At 38.1% G+C, this 13055-nt stretch overlaps 1 protein-coding gene across 9 annotated transcripts in view; it reads right to left on the bottom strand.

Annotated features, from left to right (window-relative positions):
• The window catches only part of ccdc142 (coiled-coil domain containing 142), a 125796-nt gene that overhangs the window by 51159 nt on the left and 61582 nt on the right, over window positions 1–13055 (bottom strand). For all 9 annotated transcript variants that reach the window (XR_010017767.1, XM_063047017.1, XM_063047021.1 and 6 more), the window contains one exon: window positions 12335–12496. Coding sequence is in view for 8 of the 9 variants with exons in the window: in XM_063047017.1 (XP_062903087.1) it covers window positions 12335–12496 (162 nt within the window). In the remaining variant the exon portion in view is untranslated. The remainder of the gene's footprint in view (window positions 1–12334; window positions 12497–13055) is intronic.

Raw genomic sequence — 13055 nt, 5'->3', positions numbered from 1 at the left:
AGTGTTCCATTTGCCTTCTTGAAAACCTGTTGCACCTACAAACCAATCTTTTGTGTTTTATGCACAAACACAAGAGCATGCTGTAATCTTTCTCCATTTAAATAATAATCTGATCTTTTATTTGTCCTTCCAGAGTGGATGACTTCTTATTTACCAAAGTTGTACTCAATCTGCCAGACCCTCGCCCAGTCATTTAACCTATCTACATCTCTCTGCAGACTCTCCGCATTCTTTGCGCAATTTGCTTTTCCATTCAATTTCTTGTCAACAGCAAACTATTGTACTAAATCTATTCCTCTTAATCTTGAGGACATGTCCTTAGTTTTGTCCCACATACCAGTTTTTGCCTCTACCTAATCTATCCCTTTCTTAAGTTTTTACTATTACAGTAAGTTTTAAACATCAGGTTTAAAAACAAGAGTGTTTGAGAATATTGTGAACACACGTACTAAAGAACTAGATCACAAAGTCTGATAATTCAGGTATAAATTGGGCAGAGAATTGTCCAAAATGGTACGCTGCAGATACAGAATCATCCTATGGTGACTAAATGCTACACTCTGTGGATGCCTTCCGAAACAATTGTCAATACAAGTTTAAAACTTAACATCCATTGATGGTCCTTGTGTGAAACTAGCTGGCACTGTGCGGACTCTTGTCAACTTTTCAGACGAAGCACATACAAGGGCATTTTAAAGGGGCTACCAGAGATTACTTTAAAAAGTTAAATGCTTTCCTGAACGTGAAACTACGAAGAATGGTTCTTCTGGTCTGACACTAGCCACTTCTTCATGTGCCTTGCGCATTACACGCTTGGGTGATCATGGCTCTCCACATCGAACAATCTCTCGCAGCATCAATGATATCTCGCACACTTAGATCTGTTAGCTCTTTCACAGTGTCCATATATTTTCTTCTTTGCCTTCCTCTACCGCATTTCCCAGGCATACGGCCTTGTAATGTAAGACATTCTATTTCTCCCTTTCTGATGACATGGCCCAGGAATTTAAGTTTCCTCTCATTTAATGTTCTCATTAAAGATCTTCTTGTATGGGCACGTTGGAGTACTGTCTCATTAGTTACCCTATCTCTATATGATATTTTCAGCATTCTTCTAAACCATATTTCTGTTGCTTCTAAGTTTCTTTGGCATTCTGGTGTTATAGTCTATGTTTCAGAAGCATACAGCAAGATTGACCAGATGTAACATTTAAGTAGCCTAAGCCTTGTTGTCACAGAAATGTGTCTATTGGAAAGAAGAATTGCCATTCCAAAAAATGAAACCCATTTTTACCAACAGACACATTTCTATGACAACTAGCCACTACTCATCTGCAAATCCATCCACATCTCAGACTGTTGGCAACACCCATCTACTCCACTGCTAACCTTCATGTTTGCAAACATATGCTGTTTTTCTCTTTTGCTCTATTCCTTATAACAAATTCACTGGTCCTTTCCTGAAATGCTGACTGATCTGCTGATGAGTATTCGGTCACAAGTGTACTAAATTCCAATCTAGGCTGTATGCTCAAAGATAGAATCACCCAGCCTCAAGCTGTGCAGCAGGCAGGGATTAGAGTGATACAAACTATGTGCAGACAGATGGAATACAGCCAATTCCAGTTAATTTTGCCATCCATTAATTGGGGCAGCCGTTTAATTTGTGCATCGGTTAATTGGAACTTCACCCAGGCAAGGCTGTGGGCCTGGACAGTATCAGCTCAAGGGTACTTAAGGTGTGTGCTATTCAGCTGGGTGCAGTCTTTCAATATATTTTTAATCTGAGCCTGAGCCTAGAGGAAAACATCCTGCCTAGTTCCTGTACCCAGGAAGACATGCCCCACCACACCTAGTGACTACTAAGCAGTGGTACTGATCTCACATTATGAAATCATTAGAAAGACTGATCCTAACACACCTCCGGACCATGGTAAATCCATCACTGGACCCCCTGCAGTTTGCTTACCAACTACATATTACAGTCAAGGATGACATTATCTTCCCCCTTCAATGGGCTTACACCCATCTGGATGAGCCAGGCAGCATTGTGAGAATAATGTTCTTTGACTTCTCCAGTGCTTTTAACACCATACAACTTGCTTTACTAGGGAATAAGCTCACGGAGATCCAGGTGGACCTGTCCAGATGGCTACAGTATCTGAGACTGCAGTGGTGTGCATCAGATAGTGTGGTTAGCAGCACAGGGGCACCTCAGGGGACTGTCCTGTACCTCTTTCTATTCACCGTCTACACCTAGGACTTCAGGTACAACTCAGAGTCCTGCCACCAACAGAAGTTTTCAGACAATCTGGCAGGTGTGGGCTGAATCACTTGCAGCTCATCACTAAGACAAAGGAGTTGGTGGTGGACTTCAGGAAGGTGAAAACACTCTGCATTCCCATCCCCATCAAGGGAAAAGACGTGGAAGTTGTCTGGGATTACAAATACCTGGGAACTCGTCTGGACAGTAAACTGGACTGAACTAAAAGTACAGAGGCTCTGTACAAGAAGGGACAGAGCCAACTGTACTTCCTGAGGCAGCTCCAGTCATTCAACATCCGCAGTACTATGCTGCAGATGTTCTATGATTCAGTGGTGGCCAGCATTCTGTTCTACCCTGTAGTCCGCTGGGGTAGCAGGGTGAGAGCAGCTGATACCAAGAAGATCGATAAACTCGTCAGGTAAGCTGGTTCTGTTCTGGGCTTGGAACTGGATTCCCTGGTGGTTGTGTCTGAGAGGAGGATGCTGCAGAAGCTATGGAGCATTATTGACAATCCCTCTTACCCCCTCCATGACATATTGGGTAAACAGAGGAGCACCCTTAGCAACAGACTGATTCCACTGAGGTGCACCATTGAACACCACAGAAGATCCTTTCTCCCTGTGGCTACATGAATCTACAACTTCTCCTCCTTAAGTATATTAGTATATTGTTCCACTGCACATCTGTATTTTGTACTATTACTTTTAAATGCACATTTTGTATTTTTTTTCGTACCTCAATGTCTACACTTTGCATTTTAAAGAATATATTCCTGACTGAGCGAATATGAAGCAATAATTTTCTTCAGGATAAATAAAAGTTTTATCTTATCCTATCTTATCTTATTTGGAACAACTCTTAAAGAACAAAAACAAATCGAGAAAAGAGAATTTGGAGAATGGGAAAAGAAATGGTCATTGTACAGTGTCAGGAAGTGTATGATCATGCACTTGGGTAGAATAAATAAAAGCAGAGAATATTTTCTAAATGGAGAGAAAATTCAAAAATCTGAGGGGCAAAGGGACTTGGGAGTCCTCATGCAGAATTCCTTAAAGGTTAATTTGCAGGTTGAATTGGTGGTAAGGAAGGCAAATAAGATGCTAGCATTCATTTTAAGAGGACTAGAATATAAAAACAAAGATGTAATGTTGAAGCTTTATAAAGCACAGGTGAGGCTTACCTTGGAGTATTATGAGCAGTTTTGGGCCCCTTATCTAAGAATGGATGTGCTGACATTAGAGAGGGTTCAAAGAAGGTTTATGAAAATGATTCTGGGATTGATATACTTGTAATATGAAGAGCGTTTTATAACTCTGGGCCTCTGCTCACTAGAATTCAGAAGAATGAAGGGTGACATTGAAAAGTATCGAATATTGAATAATTTTTTTTATTTATAAAATTTTTGAGGCCCTTACCACGAAAAGATTTGACGCTAGCCAAATATATTATCTGACTGGCAGAGATAACCGGAGTGCTGAATTCTACAATTGCATACTTGATACATCAGCAAGATAAACTGCGAAAAGAATGGGGATTATGCGAGGAACAACAGCATGAAGGTAAGGATTCAGACGTTGAAGATGACCTCAGTCAATGGTTTTCCACTGTCACTGAACAAGGTGTGCGTATCAATGGACCAATATTAAAAGGACAATTCAGACAAGCTAGATAAGAAGCTGGATCACAAGGATTTTAAAACAACGGAAGGCTGGTTGTCTTGATGGAAATGTAGGCACCACATTAAATTCAAGAAAGCATGCGGCAAGAAAGGAGGTGCTGAAGTGCAGAAGCATAGAAATCAACAAAACTCTCTGAATTGCTTGAAAAGTTTTTTGCAAATGATACCTACAATGCTGACAAAACAGGCCTTTTCTTTATAGTACCACAGAGATTGGTTCCCTTGGCTATGAACATGCAACATTATCAGCTTCAAAGAAAGCAATGTATTGTGTAACTGCGTTGTGTTGTTCAAATATGCCAGGAACTGATAAAAAGGAACTGTTGGTTATTTGGAAAAGCATTAAATCTCGATACTTTAAGAGGCTAAGAATGGATAGTTTACCAATCAAGAAATATGCCAGTGTACACTCAATGAATTCCTCCATCGGAAACTATTAAGAACTAATACACAGTTTTATGGTATTGAAGTAATATTGGTAGTGTTCTAAATTGTTCTGTATTTCATTTAAATACATAATTTGTTACTCAGTTGAACTATAGTTTGTCTTTTTTTTTATACCTTTTAAAACTTTTTCAAAGAAACTTGAGCATTGGGGTGGCTACTTAATTGGGCCAGAACATATTCTCCCGATGTGCCCAATTAACTGGAATCCACGCAAACAACAGGAATTCTGCAGATGCTGGAAATTCAAGCAACACACATCAAAGTTGCTGGTGAACGCAGCAGGCCAGGCAGCATCTCTAGGAAGAGGTGCAGTCGACGTTTCAGGCCGAGACCCTTCGTCAGGACTAACTGAAGGAAGAGTGAGTAAGGGATTTGAAAGTTGGAGGGGGAGGGGGAGGGGGAGATCCAAAATGATAGGAGAAGACAGGAGGGGGAGGGATAGAGCCAAGAGCTGGACAGGTGATAGGCAAAAGGGGATACGAGAGGATCAAGGGACAGGAGGTCCGGGAAGAAAGACAAGGATCTCCCCCTCCCCCTCCAACTTTCAAATCCCTTACTCACTCTTCCTTCAGTTAGTCCTGACGAAGGGTCTCGGCCTGAAACGTCGACTGCACCTCTTCCTAGAGATGCTGCCTGGCCTGCTGCGTTCACCAGCAACTTTGATGTGTGTAACTGGAATCCACTGTAGTTCAATTTGGTATCATGTTCATCACAGATATAATGGGCTGAAGGGCTTATTTCTGTGCCATATTATTCTATATTCTAGAAAGTCACCATATTGCTAAAACTACTTATTTTCATATGTATATTTCTAAATTTAAAAAAAATTAATTCAAATACTCATAGTCATGATGGAATAAGAACAATTCTATACCTTCAGATTACTACTTCTTTAGATAAGTCTTTTATTTGCTTCATATGTTAGGAGATGAAGTTTCCCCATTACACCTGTTGCTGTTTTGTTGCTTTTTAAAACGCAAACAACAGGAATTCTGCAGATGCTGGAAATTCAAGCAACACACATCAGAGTTGCTGTTTTGTTGCTTGTTGTGTTCTGTGTTAATTCTGCTGAGCGTTGTGGGCTGCCCCAGGCATACCCTCGGGTGTGTTGGTTGCTAATGCAAATGACGCACTTCTCTGTACGTTTTGATGTATATGTGATAAATAAAATTGATTTCTGAATCTAGCATTGCACTATAGTAACCAGGCTTTTTCTTGCATTTTAAAATTACATAATATTAGAATATATTTAAGAAAATTAAAGATGTTGGGCTCAAGATCCATACACAATTCATTATAGGAAAGAATTTTCCTTTAATGCATTAGCTACCTAGTTAGTGATTTTGAATACCTTTTGGAATATTTGTTGCATTGTTTTTTTTGCAACCACCAGTTGTCTTTCTACTCCATATCCTAATGAATAATGTCACTTACAAAAGCTTATTACATAGCAATACCAAATGGGATTATGAAGCACAATTTTATTGCACAGTAGTTCTGCTGGATTTTATTACCTGTCATACATCACACTGCATGTATAATTATTCAGTGGTCTAGATTAATTCAATAAAAAATTTAGAGAAATGCAATTACTGAATAGACAATAGCATTTAATTTTAAACTACATAAACTTTTATGGAGAATTCCGGTTAAAAGTCCAAGGTCACTATACAGTAAATGCAAAGAAACTGAAAAGTAATAGCTGAAGTAATAATTAAAAAAACAATGTTTTAAATTGCAAAAGTAAGGAAGAGAATACTGTGTTATCAAAATCTTATAGATTAATCCTTTAACAAACAGTAATTATCTGAATGCTATTTTATAACAGAAAGGAAGGAAAATATTCACAGAATCTTGTTGCAGCACTTTGGATGGACCGATTTCTGAGTAATGACCACAAAAGCACTATAAAATTCAAAAAATCTGTAAAGTCCAAAGATGAAAGAAATCGCCAAGAGACAAAATACTTTGCGATAATAAGATTTCCTTTCAACGTTCACAATTTGATCTCTGAATTAGAGAAATCAAGTACAGATTGGGTGTTCATTTTTCAGGGAACCTGCAATCACATAGCAGGGGCCACCTTGAACTGCCACTTGTATATCACTTTAATTCTCTATCCCCCTCCCCCTCTGATGTATCCACCATTCTGACAAGGCCAAAGTAACTGAAGGAATAACCTTACATTGGTCTGGACTCATTGTTGCCTTCTGGACTCAATATCAATTCAACCACTTCAGTTAATTTACTTTCTGTGACAGCACTGCCCTGATCTGCTGTAGGTCATCATTTGTATTATTGACTCATTTTTTTCCCTCTCTCCACCAGTACAGCACAAGCTGGTGGCTTTTACATGTCCTGTTGTTTGTATTCCTCCACTTCCTGCCAATTTATGTGCTTGTTTAAATGCCTCATAAATGTTGTTGTCTTATCTACCCTTACCACCTCCCTTGGCAGACTGTTTCACACAGCTATCATTCTTCGCATTAAAAAGTTGCCTTGCTCATTTTCTTTAAAATTCCCCCAGCCCTGCCCCCACCTTAAACCTAGGCTCTCCTGCATTTGATCTTTTCACCCTGGTAAAAAGGCTCCGTCTATTTTATCTAAACCGCTCATAATTTTATATACTTTGATCAAGTTACCCCTCAGGCTCGAATACTCCAGCAAAAAGAATCCATATACTGTACCCCAATCCAGGCAACATTCTGATGAACCTCTTCTGTACCCTCTCTGGAGACTACAACTCCAATATTTAGTTGGAGAAAATTTCTGTTCTAAAGAGTTTCATTAAAAAATTTCTTTCTATTCTGTTCTAAAGAAACTTTCTTTAAAATCTTAGATTTTGAAGAAGCACTCTAATAACATAAAGACCAGATGATGGATTAAGAGAGGTGATAATATGCAGGTAGTGCCTCATAGTTCTTTTTAAAGTCTGTCCCGAGCCTTGTGGCCCATCAGGCCAGTGCTTATGCCGGTTTCCATGGCATGAAGCAACTGAAAGTACGAGACTCCCCCCAGATAGGATGCCAGTCTATCGCGAGGTTAACCCCCAGCATTTTTGCTGGTAGACTGGAGCATTGTGTGGTTAAGTGCCTTGCTCAAGGACACACATGCTCCCTCATCTGAGGCTCGAACCCACGACCTTCAGATCGCTAGTCCAACGCCCTAACCACCTGGCCATGCACCACACTCATAGTTCTTAACCTTGTCAAAAAAAGTTCTGGCCTTAACACCTTGTGGTGGAGTAGAATGATTGATTACTATACCACTATTTCAGTTAAATCAAAACCTGGATACTATTTCAGTTAAATCAAAACCTGGATTCTATTCTCAGTAGTACATGTTATTATGAAGAATCAATACTGCACATGCTTAGCTAAACTTTGGCTTTAATAATCTCAGTGATTGTCAAGTAACTAGGTATCCCTCTATGCAGGCTATGACCCCTGCCTGTCGTTGCCTTGCAAGTCACAGGCTAAATCTCCTAAATCTAGCCTTTTCCTTATTTCTCCATCTAATCACATGCCATACATCTATGCAAATCACTTTGCTTTAGTACTTTCAAATAACACTTATAATTTCCTAGGTTCTTAGGATACCTTATTTCCCACCATCATTTGTAGTTACACCTGCAGAATGAACACATTTCCACAAATACCAATACCTGAAACTACCCTCTGAAATTAACTGCAACACAGCTTGATTAGGGACAAGTCTGAAACATTAAAGGCTGAGTCCAGCATGCAGGAGCAACTACAATGAGAGCACGCAGTGCCTCTGCTTTCTAAGAAGTTTGCGAAGATTTGGCATGTGACCTAAAACCTTGACAAACTTCTATAGATGTGTGGTGGAGAGTATATTGACTGGTTGCATCACAGCCTGGCATGGAAACACCAATGGCCTTGAACAGAAAAGTCTACAAAAAGTAGTGGATACAACCCAGTCCATCATGGGCATAGCCCTTCTCACCATTGAGCATATCTACATGGAGTGCTGATGCAGCATCCGTCATCAAGGACCCCCACCATCCAGGCCATACTCTCTTCTCGTTGCTGCCCTCAGGAAAAGAAGGTTCAGGAGCCTTAGGACCTACACCATCAGGTTCAGGAACAGTTATTACCCCTCAACCATCAGGTTCTTGAACCAATGGGGATAACTTCACTCAACTTCACTTGCCCACAACCTATGGACTCACTTTCAAGGACTCTTCAGCTCAAGGTCTTGATATTTATTGCTTATTTATTATTATCTTTTTGTATTTGCACAATTTGTTGTCTTTTTCACATTGATTGTTTGTCTGTCCGGTCAGGAAAAAAGTGGTCTTTCATTGATTCTATTGTGTTTCTTGTATTTATTGTGAATACCCGCAAAAAACTGAATCTCAGGTTTGTATATGGCAACATATATGTACTTTGATAATAAATTTACTTTGAACTTTGAACTTCATTAAATAATGTTGTTCACAATAACGTAGCTGCCAAATGGCTATTCAATCTGTTATCATCAATGGTTTATAACTTCTAATGAAGCCTGAAGTGTTTGAGGTGGTAACTCTCACATCCAGTGACTATACGAAGTTGTTCTATCCTTTGAACCTGTAAAATTCACTCAACAGAAGGCAACTATGACTCCTTTTTATCTGTAGAGAAGCTGCTTTGGCAAAACAGTAACAGCCTTCAATAGTTAAATTTAAACTTCAGTTGGTTTCATGAAGCACTCTGGTAATTTGATCAACCTATTGAAAAAAACATATTCACATACTATTTTATATTCCAGTGGATTCAGAACCTTAACCTTGTCAGTAATCACAAGGCTGAGGGGTAGTTTCAGATTTTGGTATTGTGGAAATGTGTTCATGCTGCAGGTGGAACTACAAATGGTGGTGGGAAAAAACTGGATGCATCTCAGGGAACCAGTGCTGTTCTCAGACAAAACTGTCATTGCTGTCACCAGCCTGAAATATAACGCTTATTATTTTCTCCATAAATGATGCCTGACATGCTGAGTATATCATACATTTTGCATTATTTCTGTATTCAGATAATGTTGACAGGCAGCAAGAAGATAAACTCCAATCATTTATTAATTTTTAATTGATTATTCATTTTCTTAAATTACCATCCTGTGTGCATTAGTGTGTTCATTTACTGGACTCAATTAACTTAAGCATGGTTCATTGAACAACTATCCAGGTTAATTAAGATTTTTTGAAAATATGATCTCCTTTGGTAAGCTACAAAAGTTGCAGTTTAAATTAAGTTTCACCTAGCTTACACTTCAAAACTTTTGGAGTTTATTTTAAGCACTTTTTCCAATTTGTATGGAATTATAATGCTATCAAAACACTATCTTCCTTCTGTCAAAAAACGAATAAACCTTAATGAAGCCGTCTGTAATATTAATTCTTACTCTATTAATGTTCAGTAAATGAAATTTATTTATTAATATAATGTAAATTGAATCTGAAGTTTAAGTTCTTTTTTCTCCAGATGAGAGTCCTAGAAATTATTCTTCCAAACATTTGAATTCTTAAAATCTATCTTGATGTGTACTGGATAGTGTTAAATAAGTAGAACACTAAAGAACAACCATACCATTATAGCATTTTGTGAATATGATTTGATATTATTAGATGTATCTAATCTTTGGAACCACGTTTTAAAATAAAAATATTATCTTTTGCTTTTACTTGTTTAAGTGATTTCATAATAAAAATAATCATGAAACAAGTTCACCAAAAAAAATATTTTAATGTGACACATAATAGGTTTTTGCATGTCAAAGAATCTTAATTAGACTTGCAGCAAGAAAGTTAACTCAACTGGCAACATAACATTGCGACACAATGAATTACAAAAAGCTAGCGGGCAGGTCTAACAAGTAGTCAAGACAGCAAACTGCATTCTGACCTTTACTGCAAAAGTATTGGAGCTTAAAATAAGGAAGATTTTATTGCAATTGTGCAGGATGTTGAACAGACCTCACCTGGAAAATTGCATATAATTTTGATCCTCTTACCTAAAGAAGGCTACAGTCACATTGGAGGCAATATAAAGGATATTCACCAGGTCCTGTCCCGAAACCGTAAAACCATAACACAATTCGTCCATTCAGTCCATCGAGTCTGCTCCACCATTGATCATTAATGATTTCTTATCCCTCTCAACCCTATTCTCCTGCCTTTTCCCTGTAACCTTTGACACTCTTACTAATCAAGAATTTATCAATCTCCCCTTTAAATATACTTAATAACTTGGCCTCCACAGCTGTCTGTAGCAATGAATTCTGCAGATTCATCACCCTCCTCAGCTCTGTCTTAACAGGATGACCTTCTATTATGAGGCTGTACTCTCTGGTCCTAGACTGTCCCACTATTTGGAAATATACTCACCATATCCACTCTATCTAGGTCTTTCAGTATTTGATAGGTTTCAATGAGATTCTCCCCTCTTCTTTCTAACTCCAGTGAGTATAGGCCTACAGCCAACAAATACTCATGTTAATCCTTTCATTCCTGAGATCATTCTTGTAAACCTCCTTGAGACTCTCTCCAATGCCAGCACATCCTTTCTTAGATAAGGGGCCCACAATTGCTCAATACTGCAAATGCGGTCTGACCTCTGATGAAAGTGTTGTCCTACCAAGAGAGGCTAAACAGTTTGAACCTGCATTACTTAGAATTTAGAAGAATGAGGGATGACATTCAAACATTTAAAGTACTAAGGAGTTGTGACACGGTGAATGTTGCAGAAGCATTATCCTCCGGAGAGAATGGCCAACGTGAACAGTTACATTTTATCCTACAATATCATATAGGCTGTGCCAAATGGCTGACGCACAGGAATGCATTAGCATAATTTTATGCAATTACATGCCAATACAGATTATAATCTTCCTTATCTGATGCCTCCAAAGGGGAAGATATCTGAAGCTGTTTTCAGGAAATAGTTATTCAGTAACGTCACTCATAAGCTAAATTTAAACCAGCATTTCTTTGTATGGGAGACATAACCTCTTCTTTTCATTGTTGTCCAGAGAATGATCACAGCTGATGACTTAAAGTCAGCATGGATAAATTAGTTACAGTGGATTTCGGTTTCAGGATCAGCCCAATGTGGCCTAGTTAAACAGCTGCCCCAATTATCCAGTTTCAAGGAAACGGTTATAAAAAAGACAAGCTGGTAACAAATTATGTATCTAACTAAAATACAGAACAAATTAGAAAACTACCAATACTACTACAGTTCTCTAAAACTTTGTATTAGTTCCTAATAGTTACTGACAGGGGAATTTATCTGGTGTACGCTGTTGTATTCTTTTGATTGACCATAAATGAACAAAATCAGTGTAGACACCTAGTGCAAATAATGGACTACCTTCATACAATGGTTTTGGCAATTGCATTCTCCAAATCATTCTCATTGTAGCATTCAAGATAACTGCTCATGTCTTCAAATTCTTTGTAGGTCCTAACTTGCTGAAGTAGTGAAATCATTTAATTTTCAACCCAGCTATTTCTGGCATCTCCAACCCTGAATACTTAAAACCACGGTGACAGTTATGTATTGTCTTACTGCTTATTTCTCACCAAATAAAAGTGACAAAAATCACTGCTTTTTGAACACCGGCACACAACTGACACAACTTAAAAAACTGTTCCTTTCAGCATGCTATAGCATCTAACGGTCACACAAGTGCACATGACTGTCACTAGTTAGATATTTCGCCAACAGTCTCTTGTCCAATTAAACGACATAGTGCCCCAAATAAATGAAGAGAATCCCAGCAATTGACTCCATTAGTTTTTGTTCTTTACAAGTTGTCTGAAATAAGCACCTGGCCTAGTTAACCAAAACCTATTATATATCTATCAGAAGGTGTTTTAAGACTATAGCATTTAAACAACCTTCTAAATTCAGCAGACCAATGTTTTATTTGCTGACCTTGATTTTGAGCTTGCTCCATCAACCAGGTTAATGTTATACAGAGAGGATGAAAGAGTGCCAGGAAAAGCCCTGATGTCCTGCTTCTTTGTGTAGCTCCCTTTGTTTCAGGATCAGGAAAACATTTATCCTTCAATGTTGATCCTAAGGTGCTGCAGAATACTGGAAAATGTATAAAAATATAAATTATACCAATTCTACAAATGTTATGCCTTAAAAAGATTTCTACAGGTTATACAAAATGACCAGCATGATTTATAAGCTGATACTTTGGCAAGAAAAAACATCCTGAAGCAAACTAAAAACCAAAACCTTGCATATGTGTCATGCTTTTAATTCTGAAAACAATCAAAGCTACTTTGCAAAATCACAACCAGGCAATTATGGATGTTGGTCCAAAGAACAATACATAAGAAAAGTTGATATGAACTTTAAAAGCAATCTTGCAGGGATTTTGAAGCTTTTTATTTGTTCAAAAATTGTATTTGTCAAAATTACTACATGGAAATGGAAATACTGGACACAAAGTTTATTTTTAATAGTGTGAGTAAGTACCAAAATCCGGAATATTTCCCATCGCAATCATCCATGAAAGCAATTTGGATAAAATAGTATATATCATTCAATATATCACAGAATGAATGCAATCACAAATATGAAAACGACTCCATGTTTTCATGGATGAGGATAGAGAATTATTTGATTTACTTTGAAAGACTTG

Source organism: Mobula hypostoma, chromosome 4 (assembly GCF_963921235.1).
Source record: "Mobula hypostoma chromosome 4, sMobHyp1.1, whole genome shotgun sequence".
Classification (NCBI taxonomy): domain Eukaryota; kingdom Metazoa; phylum Chordata; class Chondrichthyes; order Myliobatiformes; family Myliobatidae; genus Mobula; species Mobula hypostoma.
This window is presented reverse-complemented; position numbering and strand designations above follow the sequence as displayed.